The 17,088-nt window shown below is 37.6% G+C and overlaps 1 protein-coding gene and 1 long non-coding RNA gene across 3 annotated transcripts in view; one reads left to right on the forward strand and one right to left on the reverse strand.

The window, feature by feature from the left end:
• Positions 1–1,546, forward strand: part of LOC144659189 (uncharacterized) — a 30,943-nt gene extending 29,397 nt beyond the window's left edge. For both annotated transcript variants that reach the window (XR_013571867.1, XR_013571868.1), the window contains one exon: positions 1,335–1,546. This is a non-coding gene — a long non-coding RNA (uncharacterized LOC144659189). The remainder of the gene's footprint in view (positions 1–1,334) is intronic.
• The window catches only part of LOC144659144 (ceramide transfer protein-like), an 18,002-nt gene continuing 914 nt past the window's right edge, over positions 1–17,088 (reverse strand). The window contains exons 2-14 of the mRNA XM_078519591.1: positions 16,263–16,379; positions 15,276–15,386; positions 14,297–14,474; positions 13,701–13,978; positions 13,295–13,387; positions 12,681–12,770; positions 12,026–12,103; positions 4,481–4,570; positions 2,934–3,002; positions 2,743–2,806; positions 2,214–2,431; positions 1,749–1,875; positions 1–1,045 (exon numbers count right to left, since the gene is read on the reverse strand). Coding sequence (XP_078375717.1) covers positions 918–1,045; positions 1,749–1,875; positions 2,214–2,431; positions 2,743–2,806; positions 2,934–3,002; positions 4,481–4,570; positions 12,026–12,103; positions 12,681–12,770; positions 13,295–13,387; positions 13,701–13,978; positions 14,297–14,474; positions 15,276–15,386; positions 16,263–16,379 — 1,641 coding nt within the window. The 3' untranslated portion in view covers positions 1–917. The remainder of the gene's footprint in view (positions 1,046–1,748; positions 1,876–2,213; positions 2,432–2,742; positions 2,807–2,933; positions 3,003–4,480; positions 4,571–12,025; positions 12,104–12,680; positions 12,771–13,294; positions 13,388–13,700; positions 13,979–14,296; positions 14,475–15,275; positions 15,387–16,262; positions 16,380–17,088) is intronic.

Below are 17,088 nucleotides of genomic sequence, written 5' to 3' on the forward strand. Positions count from 1 at the left end.
TTCAACTCGACCCGTCAAGACCTGTATCTTGTATTTATTAACATTCATTATTATTACAAGATGTACATGATCTATTTAAAATTCTTCCTCGTTCATTGACTTTGATTGTCCACAGAAGTTGGTTGAAAACGAATGTTATGTACACGCCTTCAAATTTCTTCCAGTCTATCAAATCCTTAATAAATAGTGCTTGCGCTGTCTGCCTGTTTAGCTAATTATTTTTTTTATGTTGCAAAATAGATTATCCTTCTCTTTATCATTTAACGCAATTCAATAAAGATCTTAACAGTGCTTACTTTTTTGTACAACATAAGTGTCCCCTTCATAAGTAGACACCTAAAAATTGTTAATCTGTCATTTCTCTAATTTGCATTTTTATCACGTTTAGCGTAATCTGTTATTCGCGTTAAAAGTAAAAAGCTGTACATTCATTTTTGTATCTGGTTGTAATTTAAATTTCTTGTTAACTTATTGGGTGTTTATTCTAAAAGGGAAATGCGTATTCTAGCTGCCAACGCCTTTCAAATCAAATTTTCTTGTAAGCTTTATACTCTATGAAAAGATATTTAAAAAGTTATTGGAAGCTTTGAATTGCTTTGTGTATTTTGTTTAGTTTCGATAAATGGAAAAACGTTGTTTTTGTCTTCTTCCATATACATGTTATTTACTTGGGAATTATTTTGATGGGCATTTATCGATTTCTTTCATCACAAATACCGGAAAATGGGCTCATGGCGTGTATTGATCGGACAGCAAGCAAGCGTGTTGGCAAGGTTGTTCGCTTGTTGTTCCAAGATGGATTATTAAAACAATTTTCGCTCGGTTTGCAATTACATTTGATCAACGTATAAAACTTTCCGAGGCGCCGATTTCTTTTCTCCTGACCGCATGCCCCTCTGCTGCAGACCGCTGACTTTTCACATGGTAATAGGCTTGTCCTTGCAGGCATTTTGACAGAAGGTGCTGATCTTACGGAGAAACTTTGGGTATTCACGTTTAGAGACGGCTCGCACTACTGAAGGTGGAGCCCATCCTCCAGGGTTAACTGTGAAAGAAGAAAGACAGAGCAAAACAGTGAACCACGATACTAAGCTAACAAGACTAAACACATAAAATATACGCAAAGCCTGACCAATTTAATAATTAGGTTAGGTGTAATGAGGTTGAGCTAATTATCGTGATCTGCGCGACACTGACAAATCACGATATTTTGCGATAACCGAGTTCATTAATTGTTTCATTATTCGATCACTAATCTTGTTTTTACCCCAGTAGAACTTTCAATTCGTTCTTTGACAACTCAGGAAAACGAGCCGTTATTTTTTTTTTTTCAGAAGCCGTTGGACACAACTACGCATGGGCAGACTATTATGTGTAGGCAGTTATTTGCAGATCACGGTGGGCTGGATCACGACCAATGAAAAGGAAGAGAAAAATGCATCGAATGATGTATTTCCAACCCTTTCCACTTATATTGTTTATTCTTACTATGCCCTAGCTGTTGAAGTGAAGTTAAACTGTACATATAAACACTCCTTCATATGGATTTGCCCAGCTTCTTTACTACGTTAATCGCTAAAAGTTTCGCAGCAAGCGAGCGCAAGGTATTCCTTGCAGCAAGAATCTTTATGTGGAAAACATTTCGTTTTCACGAGCACTTTAATATGTGGGACAATGAAGTGCTGAAACGTTTAGTATTCTCTACAGAACCTTGAACGGGTCCGTGCATGGCGTAACAGAATACCTACCATTTGCAGTGTAAGTAATTTTGCAGGATACATGATCTCGGGTAAGCCTTTGTCCCTCTTCTCTTGGTTCAATAAACGTCTGACAAAATAAGCCTACTGTAATCATAGCACGAACGAACTTGTTTGTCTGGAAAAGAAAAGAAAGAAAGAAAACAAATAATTAATGGAACAGTAGATATAAGCCCATGGTGCGAACTCAGCGCTAAAACGGAACACTAAACAAGAAGTTTATAAGTTATGTTCAACGCTCCAGTGTTGCTATGTTATTTCTTTCCCTTAGCACTTGTAGTGTTCGAGACAAGACAAAAAAGAACCTCTGTTGGTGGTGTTTAAATGGCCAAGACTCGGGGTGTAGGAACTGAGTGATAATAGTAACTTCAGCAATATCCCGCAATATGTTCACAATTTTCAAGTCAACCTCAAAGACGAATAAATACATGTAGTTAGGAAAATACAAACCCTTACCGGTGCATCAGAGTGATCCATAGAATTGTTGCAAACAATCCATGGTCGTCCCACTTCGTTCTCCCCTCTCTCCCCAGCATCATACGATGGTATTTCCCGGATGTGAGAAAGGAAGACAGTGTCTCTCTGGGAGGATGGCCAGACTCGTTTATAAATTTGATGCATAATCACCGTGCTCTCACTCAGCTGTTCCAACACTCTAGAAGACTCCAGTGTGGCTGCACAAAAAAAATACTATCAAACAAAAATTTGATGCATCAACGATAGAAGCCTGTTTAGGGGTTATCTAGTTCCTTCCATTTAAAATCTTATAATTACATGCAGGCATCAACAGACCCGGCAATGGGCATACGGACAAAACCTGTGACACCATTTTCTCAAGTTACACGTGACAAGCCCCTGTTTTGAAATAACAAGAAGCATTCTCTAGAGGGGCAAACACTTCAAGTCGAAATACTTGTAACTAAAGGAAAGTATTTGTTTATAAATATTTTTCAATAACTTGGCTAAATTATATAATAGCACATACTTTCCCAATCCATTCGAACATCTTTGTCAAAAAAGTAGTTAGCCATTTCTCTTGCTGTGACACCCTGTTAGTGGAACCAAAAACTTTAAGCAAACATGACACTAACTCAAGTTCAGCAAAACCAGCTTACAGTGTTATGTGTTTTTAAATTACTATACAAAAAGGCAGAACAAACAACAATACACACATACCTGCACCATATGCATCGCCTTCATTGGATCCAGCACTATTCCTCCCTCTTCATAGTCACGACGGTACACCTAACAACAACAACAACATCATCATCTCTGGATTGCTCACATCACTCTTGCATTACGAATTAACTGTGTTCAAAGTGTCTTGACTGTTTTTCCGTGCGAGGGCATCAGGCGCGTAGCTGAGGTTTTTGGAAGGGTGTTCGTATTGACAGGAATATTTATTAAGGGGGGAAGGGGGGGGGGTTATTAAATACGAGCGCCGAAGACGCGTGCCTCTAGGGGGTCTGGGGGCATGTCCCCTCGTCCCCTCAGAATAATTTGAAAACTAGAGGCCCGGAAACGCTATTTTCAGCAATGTGCACGTCAGTATTTCAAACTCGATGGAGTGTAAAATAACAGGTATTTTCAGTCATAACAACATTATTTCTGGCGTTTGTTAACTTGATAGGTTCATACATACATCCCGGCTTAGTATAATAAAAGCCCCCCAACCCCCAGCTCCACCGTCAATGTACTACAGCGTCAAAGCGTCAATATGCATTAAATACAGGCATCACCTGGGTACCCCAAAATTGTATTCCCGGCCTTTCGTCTACAACGATGGGATTATTTTAACTTCATATAATACTAGGTCACTAGGATATATCAAGGCCACTTACTTATTCACTACAGGACTATTTGTAAAACTCTAAACTTCATGTAAGGTTCTTGCATTTCACTTGTACCTATTCTCCTTACAATTTAATACTTTCCCGATACTTTTAGCGACTTTTTGCAAGGTAATTTAAAAGCTGCAACACTGAAAGTTTGTTTTCCATTCCCCCATTATTCGCACGAAGCTGAAAATCAACAGTTTTTGTTTTCAGTCCTCCATTATTGACCTCCAAAGGGGGTTCGTTCGAACCCCTCGAACCCCCCTCCTACGCGCCTGGGCATAAAAATTCCTCCAAACGATAGTTCTCTTTTTCGTTTAGAAACAAAAACAAAAATAAGCTCCCTGTCCCCAATTATGTGCCTTCTCTTAAGCTAGAATAATAAAATTAACACCTGGATGCCGAATAATTACAGTACTCGTGCTCTTCTTCACACAACATACATTGTACACACTCCAAATTGCTTAGTCTGTACATTTGCGGTTCCCAGTTGAAATTTCAAGGCAAAAGTAAACATTGAATTCCAATGGGTTATACTCCAACAACATGCATCAAATCATTAGCTGATCTTGTCAGGTGTTTGACCTGGGAAGTCCCTGTAGTGTTATTTGTAACACTGGGGTTCTTAATGGAATTTAACCTTATTCCCACTAGAGAGACCATTTCAAGAGTAAAAATAATACGTTCTGCACTAAGCCATCAAGCTGGCAGGTCAGAACTGTTCATTAAAAATTAAAGCACAAAGCTTACAAGAAATGTAAGATGGAGGATTTACTAAAATGCAACAACGATCATGTCCTTTCCTCTCACAACCCATATGCCTGACTGGGCTTAAAAATGAAACCACTAAAGAGTAGATGAAACAACTGCAACACTGAAAGTTTGTACCTTCATTTCTCCTTCCTCATACACTAAGTTCCAATTGTGGTCCACATTTTCTAAAACTATCTGCAAGCTCTCCTTTACCTTAGTATCAACCTGTCAAAAGAAAATATGTCACATCAAGCATCTTAATCAGTAATATAACTTACAGTAATCACCAAAAATAATTTTAGTATAGCTAGTGGAGCCAAAATATAGTGATGATGGAGTGAGCAAATCTGTTCACCAGAAAATTCTTTTTCTTGTGTGGGTTTTGATATACATTTTCGCCGACAATGTTATAAAACAATTGGTTCCTGCTTTTAGCTGTGTAGTATCAAGTCATGGTGCACTTCAGAAGTTTGGGGAGAATTTAAGGAGCTAGAGATACTATTGCCTCAAGCAACTCCTGCGCTTTTTTCATGATCTTCATAGTTTCTGCAGGCACTGATAACTCGATAGTGCAGGCTACATTATGAACCAGTAACATATTTGAAACTGAGGCAGGATTGTCAAGTTAAGCTAGCTACCAGAACAGTCACTTTTTATTACAAGAAAGGAACTTGCATTAATGCTAGTTAACTGTGCTGCGCAGTTCTTGCTCTGCACAGCTTTTTTTTTGTCGGTGAGTAGACTGATGCCCACGCTCGGCCAAGCCTTGTGTCATACAACGTCTCGAAGCTATAAATCAGTTACCTTTGGAAACTTTACGAAAATAAGGTCTTTACTTAGCATATTTAATGTAAAATGTTCGTTTTTTAGTGTTTGACTCAAAGAAAATACTAAATTTTCATGCTATGAAAGAAGAATATATTTTAGCGGACTTGATACTGTGCGTAAATACTATTACGTTCTTGTCAAAGAATGTGCTGACATGACAACTTTCACTTTCACAAGACATTGATTGTGATCGACCAGTCACGCAATGTTATTCAGCTACTTATGAAAAATTTACAAATCCTTTGCTCTTCATTTAGCATGTCTAGTGTGAAATATTCAATTTCTAAGCGAAATGTATTTTTCTTTCTTCACTCTGCTAAAAACAGCTCAAGTGTTCTTCTCAAATTTGATTTAAATCTTTGCTTCAATACTCCATTCTAGGAACATTCTAGGAACGATTGTTCAGCATTTAAACATTAATTCGATACAACACTGGATGCTGATTTAATAGATTGTCTGGCTTCACAGATTAGGATTGTGGGAATCTGGTTAGCATTAGCATACAAGAAAAATAATTAATTGCAGATGGAACTAGTCAACCATGAAATGTCACACAAGGTCTTTTGTTACCATTTGCTTGCCAGTTGCGACATTTTTTGACGCAGGTAATGGGGATGGGAGGGGGGGGGGGCATTTTTGGATCTCCCCACAAGACTCCTCTAGGCTGGTCACCTGACCAGCGCAGTTTTAAGCTCTAAAAGCTTCTTGTTATTTATAACATGGCCATGAAATACATTGTATTCTGCTCTATAAATACATGTACCAGTAACAGCTACATGGTTGGTAACTGTGAACTAAGACTACCGGGTATTTCTAAGTCCCAAAACACCTTTCTACACAAACAGTGCTATTTAAATAAATGCACCGGTACTTTTAAATTTGTACATTTAAGGTGGCTCCATAGGGTTTCCTGACCGAGCGAAGAATGGGTACGAGCTTGAAATGCCGGCAAATCAAAACAAACATGGCGGCTTCACGCGAGCGTTAAATTTTCGGCGAGAAAACGCGAGACTTGCTTCCTGCCAAAGAAACAACACCCGTGCTTTCCTGTGTTGAGCAGATAAAAGAGTTTACAACACCCTAAAAAGGTGTTTACAACGTCCGCGGTGCTTCTGGCCGCTTTTGTAAAGTTCATACGATCGAAAGCAAAAGAGAAAATAAAGAATAGTCTCCGCGATTGTGAAATACTTCGAGCAGAATTTCAGAGATTCTGCTACATAAACAATTAAGGTATGTCTCTAACTAACCTTTGTGTTAACAGATATTCGCACAAAAACCGACAACAACGGGGAACGATCGTCTTTACACATTAACTCGTATGGTTTCTGATGGTTTGAAAGTTCGCGCATGCTCAAATAGCGATCTTGGACAATTTCTATTCTGATGACGTAATTGTTATTCGGGCGAAAATAGAAATTTTCTCCTGGTATTTACTAGAGTTTCCTTCGGTGAAATTCCTTAAAATTTGGCATAGATGTGATACCTTTTTAAGTGCTACCGACTGGAATTTTCGAGAAAAAAAATTCAAAACTCCTAATTCGCATTTCTTCATATTCAGTCAAAAGAAACCCTTTGGTGAACTATTTACGAAAATGACATTTAAAATTTTCAAAGGGTTTTTATATTTGAGAAAATCGGCAAAAGGTTAAAAGGCCGTTTTCGCGTCCCCACCGCCATAAATTTTGTCGAATTGTTGTGGGTATTCAAAACACTCGTACGGAAAGAAGGTTGAACGTATGAAATTTATCTTTGGCAGGTATGCGGGGCATCCAATATACTATACAGAAACCTAAAAATATTGCAAAACGATGCAATTAAACAGATCTTTCTTAAAGCCCGAAAATTGGTATTTTGAGCACTTTGGTAAACACTTGAAACAAGGGTAACTTTGGTGGCAAAAATCGTGTCCTGGTACATCGAAATTTGGAATAAAAAATAGATCGGCATCAAGTACTATTATGGTACTGTAACATATAAAAAATCCAGCCCGGGCAATTGAAAAACCACCCGTTGAGAGAAGTAAACGCATAGTGAATATTTCATGTATTGACTACAAAAATTGTCACGGTCACGCAACACTAGTAAACACATTTCGATCTGATTTATTCAATGTGTTTTAGTTTTGCTCACTTTGGCTACAGTTTATGCTCGAAAAAGTCTACCTATCTTATGTATAATTTACTGTTTTGTATTCATATAATAATTAATTTTAGAGGATGGGATAATTGATCTGACCGCAAAAATACAAAGGTCAAGTTTCGTGTCATATTTACCGACTTTGCCGCTCACACTGTGTAACTCGCACTGTGAAAGAAATAAAACAATTCAAAGCGAAATGTCTTCACAAAGTAGTCTCGAAGCGTGTCATATTTTATCCTGGTGGTTCTGTTTCATTAAATTACTAACTATTTAACACTGGTAAAAGTTATTTTTAGTTCCGGCTGTATCGATTCTGTAAAGTTTTTCGAATACCTCAGTCTGTGTGTCAACAACATGAATTTTGCAAATACAGTATGTGTTCATAAACAAGATGATGATCTTATCGACAAGCGTATCTATAGGAGAACATCGAAAAATGAAGCAACTGTGTTCAACTGCTTCTATATTTTCCTTTAAAGAGTGCGGGTCCTCGACTTGATATTATACGCCAGAACTGATACATGTACATGTTTACCAAGAACTGCAAGAACTGGAATTAGACGTCTGTCTGAATGTCTGTTGATTTCCTGTTTAACAATAACAATAAAAAAAAAAAACACTCTTGACTATAAAGCAAAAGATACTATACCACCAGCAGCAGCTTACCATACATGTCCAAACATAACAAGTAACGATTCTCGGCTGGTTGAGCAAAAACCAAACACATTCGAAAAGGCGAACTCCACAGCCGTTGTCAGCCGTCGTCACGCTCTCCCCTTCGCTCCACTGTTCCCAAGCTGTCTGCCTTTCTCCCGTTTGCAATTTTTACACAGGTTCTCTGACTTTTTACCGCATTCACAACCAATCTCGACTCACTCTTTGTACCTCCAGACTCTTAAAATTAAATTCCATCCTTTGGATAGCGGGGAAAGGGAAGGTTTTATGTGGGTGTTGGGTGGGGGTGGGGGGGGTGGGGGTGGGGTAGGGGGTCAAGGTTTATTTTGTCATTGATCTTATTGTCCCACGAAGTGACTGACCAGATTACCTGGTGTAATCAGTTACCCTAAGGTTTAAGATGGTAGTAATTTTAGCGATTTTTTTGAGCAAGATTTAGCGACAATGTAATTTAGCGATTTTCAGATTTAAAAAAAAAAAAACAGCAGGCCCTAGAAAAAAAGATACCCAGTGTAAACCAGTATTTCATAAAGTAATAGCTAAGATGGAAATAAATGTTCAGTAAAAGAACAGAATCACTAGACGGCATTGTCAGAAAGAACAAAGTTTCGATATCCATTTCTTAAAAGAATTTTTGATGTCGACTATGATTATAATTTCTTTTCCTTTGGGGAGGGGGGAGGGAGGTACTAAAATTTAACGAGTATTAAATTTGACGAAGACTAATTTTAGCGAGTACTTTTAAATTTAGCAATTTTCGTGCTACTCGCTCAAATCACTAAAATTAGAAGCCGTTAAATATTGCACCCTTGAGGTATGTTGTACTGACAGCAGCCTGGGAACTAGCTAAGGGTTGGCCCTCAGATACTGAGGTGGACAGGAATTCAGGAAGAGAGGTTTAACTTAAAAAAAAAAAAAACAACAGCGACAAAAAACCTTGTAGTAGAGAGAAGAAAAGGACCAACCTTGCAGAAAAAAATTGGTCGGAAATCATTTCCTGTCTCCACTTCTCAGTATTTGAAGGTTTGCCCCTTGCCTTATTTTAGGATATGTGGGACGATTAAATGCAGAGGGCCACACAACGTTAGAAAGACTTTGGCACAATTCTTTGTCGTATCTCACGTAGCTTGGAGATGCGTGTACTAGAAGTCACTCGAGGTATATAAAACAGTAATTTTAATTGCACGGCTAGTACGACGACACTTAGTATTGGACAATTTATTAGGAGCTAGCTTATGTGTACTAAACAGTGGCGGATCCAGACCTTTAGGTAGGTGGGGCCCCCAATCATCGTTACCTGAAATTAGCTCTTGAAGATGATTTTTCTTGGTCCCGTGGGCCTCGGTTTAGCCTAAAAATAATGGGGACCAGGGCCCAATGGCTTTTCCCCTTGATCCGCCACTGTTTTTAATAGTTGCAGACGCAACAGAACACAGAGCATTTTAACTTGGTCCCGCATTCATGCAACTACATTCCTGGACAAGTTCTTGCAACAGGACCACATAAAGAGCCCTTTTCCTCACTTGTGGAACAGGAACAGCTAGTCTAAGTTCATTGCAAAAGAATTGTAGCTGCCACAGTTTTTGCTTCGAAACTGAGTTTGCCTAGACCATTTCCCACACAAGGGCCTGGCCTAAAAAAACACATTCTGAAATCGCTAAATTAAATAGTCACTAAATCTTGCTCAGAAAAATGGCTTAAATAAGTAGCCGCTAAAAATAGCAACCTTAAGGTAACGATTACTTCTGCAATTCTGGTAATCTGGTCAGTCACTTTGTGGGACGATAAGATCAATGACAAAATAATCCTTGACCCCCTACCCCCCCCCTACCCCCACCCAACACCCGTATAAAACCTTCCCTTTCCCCGCTATCCAAAGGATGGAATTTGATTTTAAGAGTCTGGAGGTACAAAGAGTGAGTCGAGATTGGTTGTGAATGCCGCAGTAAAAAGACAGAGAACCTGTGTAAAAATTGCAAACGGGAGAAAGGCAGACAGCTTGGGAACAGTGGAGCGAAGGGGAGAGCGTGACGACGGCTGACAACGGCTGTGGAGTTCGCCTTTTCGAATGTGTTTGGTATTTGCTCAACCAGCCGAGAATCGTTACTTGTTATGTTTGGACATGTATGGTAAGCTGCTGCTGGTGGTATAGTATCTTTTGCTTTATAGTCAAGAGTGTTTTTTTTTTATTGTTATTGTTAAACAGGAAATCAACAGACATTCAGACAGACGTCTAATTCCAGTTCTTGCAGTTCTTGGTAAACATGTACATGTATCAGTTCTGGCGTATAATATCAAGTCGAGGACCCGCACTCTTTAAAGGAAAATATACAAGCAGTTGAACACAGTTGCTTCAGTTTTCGATGTTCTCCTATAGATACGCTTGTCGATAAGATCATCATCTTGTTTATGAACACATACTGTATTTGCAAAATTCATGTTGTTGACACACAGACTGAGGTATTCGAAAAACTTTACAGAATCGATACAGCCGGAACTAAAAATAACTTTTACCAGTGTTAAATAGTTAGTAATTTAATGAAACAGAACCACCAGGATAAAATATGACACGCTTCGAGACTACTTTGTGAAGACATTTCGCTTTGAATTGTTTTATTTCTTTCACAGTGCGAGTTACACAGTGTGAGCGGCAAAGTCGGTAAATATGACACGAAACTTGACCTTTGTATTTTTGCGGTCAGATCAATTATCCCATCCTCTAAAATTAATTATTATATGAATACAAAACAGTAAATTATACATAAGATAGGTAGACTTTTTCGAGCATAAACTGTAGCCAAAGTGAGCAAAACTAAAACACATTGAATAAATCAGATCGAAATGTGTTTACTAGTGTTGCGTGACCGTGACAATTTTTGTAGTCAATACATGAAATATTCACTATGCGTTTACTTCTCTCAACGGGTGGTTTTTCAATTGCCCGGGCTGGATTTTTTATATGTTACAGTACCATAATAGTACTTGACGCCGATTTATTTTTTATTCCAAATTTCGATGTACCAGGACACGATTTTTGCCACCAAAGTTACCCTTGTTTCAAGTGTTTACCAAAGTGCTCAAAATACCAATTTTCGGACTTTAAAAGAGATCTGTTTAATTGCATCGTTTTGCAATATTTTTAGGTTTCTGTATAGTATATTGGATGCCCCGCATACCTGCCAAAGATAAATTTCATACGTTCAACCTTCTTTCCGTACGAGTGTTTTGAATACCCACAAAAATTCGACAAAATTTTATGGCGGCGGGGACGCGAAAACGGCCTTTTAACCTTTTGCCAATTTTCTCAAATATAAAAACCCCTTGAAAATTTTAAATGTCATTTTCGTAAATAGTTCACCAAAGGGTTTTTTTTGACTGAATATGAAGAATTGCGAATTAGGAGTTTTGAAATTTTTTTCTCGAAAATTCCAGTCGGTAGCACTTAACTGCCCTTTTTGCCGTTTTTTTAAAAAAATTTGTAAGCCAGTTTTTTTGCTTAGTCAAAAAAACACAAAATAACCAAAAACGCAAAAACGACCTGGACAACCCCTACTTTTTTTGTTTTTAAAAGTTACTTCTCATCACATTCAATCCGTTGGGAGAATTTAAAAAAATTTCACCGAAGAAAATTAAAGAAATTTAAGATCAAAGCCATAAACACACCAAAAAATAGGACTTTTTGAGTAGATATGGCTCAAAAACAAAGGCCGTTCTTTTAAAAAAGAATAATGCACAACATATTTTAGTCCTTGTTTTTAATATTTCGGCAGCTTTTATTTAACTAGTTTAAAAAATAACGCGAAAATGATCTCTTGATGGGTATCACTTGTGCGCGCGCCGTAATATCTCAAAACCCTATGGAGCCACCTTAAAGGTCTTTACCTTTTTGTTGAGGCTGAGTAAATGACTATTTAAGCAAATTGTGCTGCTTTGTTTTGCAATCACTTGAACCAAAAGCTTCATTCTGTATGATTATTATGTATTTAACTTCCATGCTTTGTTTGTAACCATGTTTTATTAATTATTAAAATAGTGTACCTCAGTTTTTAATCTGTGAGGGGGTTCCTCTATTGTCAGTTCTGATGGTGGTACAAAGGTGCTTCCGTGGAAATCATCCTAAAACACAATAAACAAGTTCAGTCCCCTACTTGCAAGATGAACGAGGAGACGTAATGGTCAATTGCTCTAACACACTCAAAACATAGTCAAGGAACACTGTCATGGGATTTTTAATGCTTTCCAGTAATAGGTACTAAAATTGGTGAACAGGTCTTCTCGTACATGAAATTCACCTTGTACATCAAGATGAAGATATAATGCTGAAGGAAGAAGGGAGCCAGAACAATTGTTAGGTGTTTTTCCAATCCAAAAGGACGAAACTAAAAAAAATCAGCCCGACTTTTTCAAGTTGAGATCTTAAGTTCCCAATGCATCACAATATCACTTCATGCCCTTCCATGGTGATTTTTAACAAAATTGGACCACTATTTGTAGATTCCATATGTTTTTAGGCTCTGGAGTTTTTGAAGTGAAACTGGTGACAGCATCCCTTTAACATTTAAAAAGTGAAAAAATAAACCTGTTGATAAGTCAGGTTATTAGTGAGAGCTTACAGTTTCATCTCTATATTAATTGCAAGCACACCTGGACACTTGCGACACTCATGCAGATCAGAATAGGAAAACAAACTCACTTTGATGGCATCTTCCTCATCCTGGCGATCAAGAGCAACTTCTATTGCATCATAAAACTCTTCTTCATTCAAAGCACTGTGTGGTCCTTCCTATCCATGCATTAAAACCAATAATAATATGAAAAATAAGAAAAATATTCAATGATGTACATGCATTGCATTAATGTAGTAAACTCCTTGGATTAGAGGTTCTTTGAAAGAAACACCACCACAAAGATCTCAATTGATATGTATTTAGACAGGCATCTAGACAGCCAGGGAAAAGGTACACTTGTTTCATGGTTTTGTTGTTGTTGTCTGCAAGAACACCATGTAACATAACATCCTTCTTGCAATGGATGAAAAGATGGATGGATGGATCTCAAGAATGAGAAATTCAGTAAATGCACTGCCACAGGTCCCTTTTATAGAGTCCATGTAAAGTTTGTTGCTTGCAAGAGATCCCAGCTTTTTCTTAAGACCGATTTACATGGATCAATCATGCAACATGCTTGTAAACGACACGACTTAAGACAATTGACACAACACAATTCATGTCGTAAGCCTGTTGTAAGCATGCCGCAAGCCAACTGTACCATGTAAATCAGTCTTTATTTTATTCATATTTCCCTCACCTCAAAATCTGGACCTCCAATAAAAGCCTGTTTCCTTGCACTTACAACTGCTGATTTTATTGCTGCCTCTGCCTTCTTACGTTTCTCTATTTCCTGTTAAAAGCAAAGAAGTCAGTCTGTGAATTAAAATGATTGTGTGCATGTATAATTCTGTGACAACTGTTGATTTTTTAACAACTAGTTCTAAACTGATATACAGATTGTGACTGTAACAACAAGCGCTCAGTTGACTTTATACTAAGAACTACCAAACTTGTTCTGCAAATAAGCTAGTATGAACAGTACATCTGAGCTTCATAGTTTTGCTTATCACTTTAACCCTTCAACTGCTTTGTTTGGTCAATTTATATAAAAAAACAGAAATACATGGGCTTAAAAGAATGGTATCTAAGACGAGACTCTTTACCTTATCCAATCTCCTCTGCCAGTGGTCCTCTCTCTTGTTCATGATATCAATACAGTGTTGAAGAGTTGCCAAGATCCCAGTTGTAGTTGCTTTGAAGGTGATGGACTCCCCCCTGAAATCAACCCCTTTGGCATTTGCAATAGATAGCACTGCTGCTGGATTGTCTAAGCTATCAGATGCTGCTCTCCTGTTGCCTAGGTTACCAGCCATTTGATTTATTGAGGCAGGTGTAGGAGTAGTCGAAAGTTCGTCCATTTCATCATCAGCATCGTGATCCACTGCAATTATATAAGCTTTCCATTAGATTGGTGGGTTTCATGAGAGATGGAAATGTGAAAAGGTAAGATATCTATAAAAAATGTTTGCATTTTCTGAACTCCAAGATTTTACAGCTCAAGAAAGAAACTTAAAATGTTATGCAGCAATATTATTGTATTGTCTGTACAGATCTGAACATCTACTTAATTCTTTTCTTTTCACACTACTCACAAATAGGATTTTCAAGAGCAATGGGAAAGGACCTTCGACCAAGGATTACAGGGGCATGTACACACTATAATTTGTTGGAGATAGTTTGTTAATATAACAGGACTTACATCCATCATTGCTGCCAAAGATATCAGGGTCATGGCCATCAACATGAGGAGTTTGTTTGTGATTTCCACCTGCTCCAGCACAAGCATCAAAGTAGCTCTGAAGAGTGTCTATTTGCTGACAAACAATGTCCCTAAATGTCTCCAGTTCCATCAGCTTCTCACGCAAGCCTCTTCCTTTCTGTCAAAGGTAATGTCAATAGCTTTTACATTGTGAACTTTAATAAATTACTTTGCTTCTTTAAAACTCCTTTTTGTTATTCTTGCTAATTTTCGTGCCTTAATTTTGTCACAATTCGGGAGCGAATTTTATATTTTATATCTATTTATATAATATTAGTATTTTTATATTTGTATATTAATTTTAGTGTCCCCAATTAGCTCTTTAGCTAAATACCATAGACACTTAAATAAAGTTTATGTATGTATGTATGTATGAGCTGAATTTTGCAAATATTAACTTTCTCCATTGCAAAAAACAGAGCAAAAGTGTATTAAATTTCGCGATTTTGTCGGTGTTTTATGGCTTAGTCATCAAAGACTAAGGAACTTCTGAACATGCATATACAAAGGTCTGGTTTAACGTAACTACAAGGAGTCTGAAAACGGAAACTTTGGTGTCTGTTCTTAAGAGGTTTTGTCCGATTTACAATCTAAAGAAAACAGTAATTGGAGGAATGGCGCTAGTAAAAAAAGACGGAAAGATATTTTCAAGGATAAAAAGTTGCAGTTAAAGTTTTTAATTTTTTTGATTCAATTAAAATATGGTATTAATATTTGCGTGCCTTAATTTTGCGCAATGTTTTCTTCGCGCATATTAAATTTTGGGATTATTTTGAAATCACAAAAGGAAGTAAGAATAAGGTAATAAGAATATTTTCTGATGCACATGACTCTACATTAATTTTTTTTATCTAGTATCAGTATAAAAATCAAATTGTATCAGCAACGTACATAACAATAAAACGTCTATCATTGGTACCTTGAAAGAAGAGGATGATGCCGTTGTCGACAAACTTGTGACAGATGACAGTGAAAGCATGGAGCTACCTTTCCTGAGACTTGACTCTGAACCATAGCCAGACTCTGCAGCCTGATAGAGAAAAATTTACATCTTAACAACATATAATGCTTGATCTACATTAACATGTACAGTGTATTTTGTGCCTCTTTGGCCATGCTCAAACTTAGTGCCCCAGCACTGGTACCTACATGTAAGCACTGAAAAAAATAGCGTCTTGTTCACACACAGAAAACCAAAGTACCCAAGTATCATTAAGTGACCAAGGTACAAGGATAAGACCCTGTGCCCAAATTATGACCTGGGTACTTGAAAAAATAGCATGTTCACATTTAGTATCCCGTGAGAATCGTACTCAGGCACTGTGCCTAGGCATCAAGTGTGAACACAGCCTGAGAAGTTTAATGCCGGGCTGGTAAGGCACATTGGGTTGAAGACCCAACACCCCACCCTCTCCTGGGCCATGAAGGAGAATAGAGATGCTTTCCAGAATAAGATAAATACAGTGTGAGTGTAGGACCTTCACCGCAGGGTGTGAAGACCACCAATACTGGAACTAAACAACATGACCGCAACAAACCCCTCTGGTATCCCAAGTGCCACGGTTACATTACAAATGGCCCGATTTGTGAGAAAGATCTAGTGCTAAAAATTAATGTTACTTTTCTAACAATTACAAAAGAATTTACTAAAGTAACAAAGGTAATAACACATTTGTTATAATACGTTGTGGCTCAAATAAATTGTGAGATATTTTAATATTTAAAAATTTGAAATGTTTCAAACAAGTTTGATTTTCATTTCAATTATATTTTAATGAACACGAGACAAGGGGAATTGAAAAGCAAGCTGAATTGAAACATTTCAAGCCAAAACCTAATTAAAACCATAACGTACATATGTACAAGATCTCCTTTTAGCTGAATATAAATGCTGACATGTACCTACCTTGACAGCTTCTAGTCCATCCACCCATTTCTGACGTGTTTCTACATCAGGTGCTCTCAAGTAGTACATACAATCATTGACACTCACATCAAACCTGCACTCATCAAACTCATGAGGCTGTTAAAAGGAAAATCAATTATACTGTAGATTAAATTCTGAAATTTGCAAGTACTACATCATTAATATACATGTATCTACCACTATTTTAAATCCAGTATTGTCTAGCAAAACAGACAATGTAAAAGACAACAAATATTTATTACAACAAATATAGTTTCTAACTCCTTATAACCTGTCAAACAATCACATCATTATCTTACTTAAAGGCCACTTTCTCAGCCTTAACTAAAGCTCAGTCAGTTTCATGTCTGACAAATCCTGAAGTCTGAAAACCTCTTTATGTAACCCCTGACTACCTTTTGGAGTTCCCACACTTTACAGTCCATATAAATTTAAATACTATGCTTATACAACCACTTGAAGTATTATTATAATTTTATTATAATATAATGTTATGTTTTCTATATTATAAGAAAAATAACATTAAATTAAAGCAGGTAAAAATTGAATTAAAACAGTTTTTACTACACTGACAGTGAACGAGAGCCAAGGAAACAGCCACCCCCCTGACCGGAGGGCTTCCGCCAGACGTCGCAAGCCCAGAGTCCCGGTGTGGGGGAGGACGTGCGACCCCCCCACACCCCCCCCAGACCGAACCGCACGGACCAGACGACCCCAGAACCGGAGGAGAACACAAGGAGAACGGAAGGACGAGGGCCAAAACAAAAGAGGGGATTTTGTGGTTATAGGTGTTTTCATATTACAA

This window comes from Oculina patagonica, chromosome 1 (genome assembly GCF_052425735.1).
Source record: "Oculina patagonica isolate OP01 chromosome 1, crgOcupat, whole genome shotgun sequence".
In the NCBI taxonomy this organism is placed as follows: Eukaryota; Metazoa; Cnidaria; class Anthozoa; order Scleractinia; family Oculinidae; genus Oculina; species Oculina patagonica.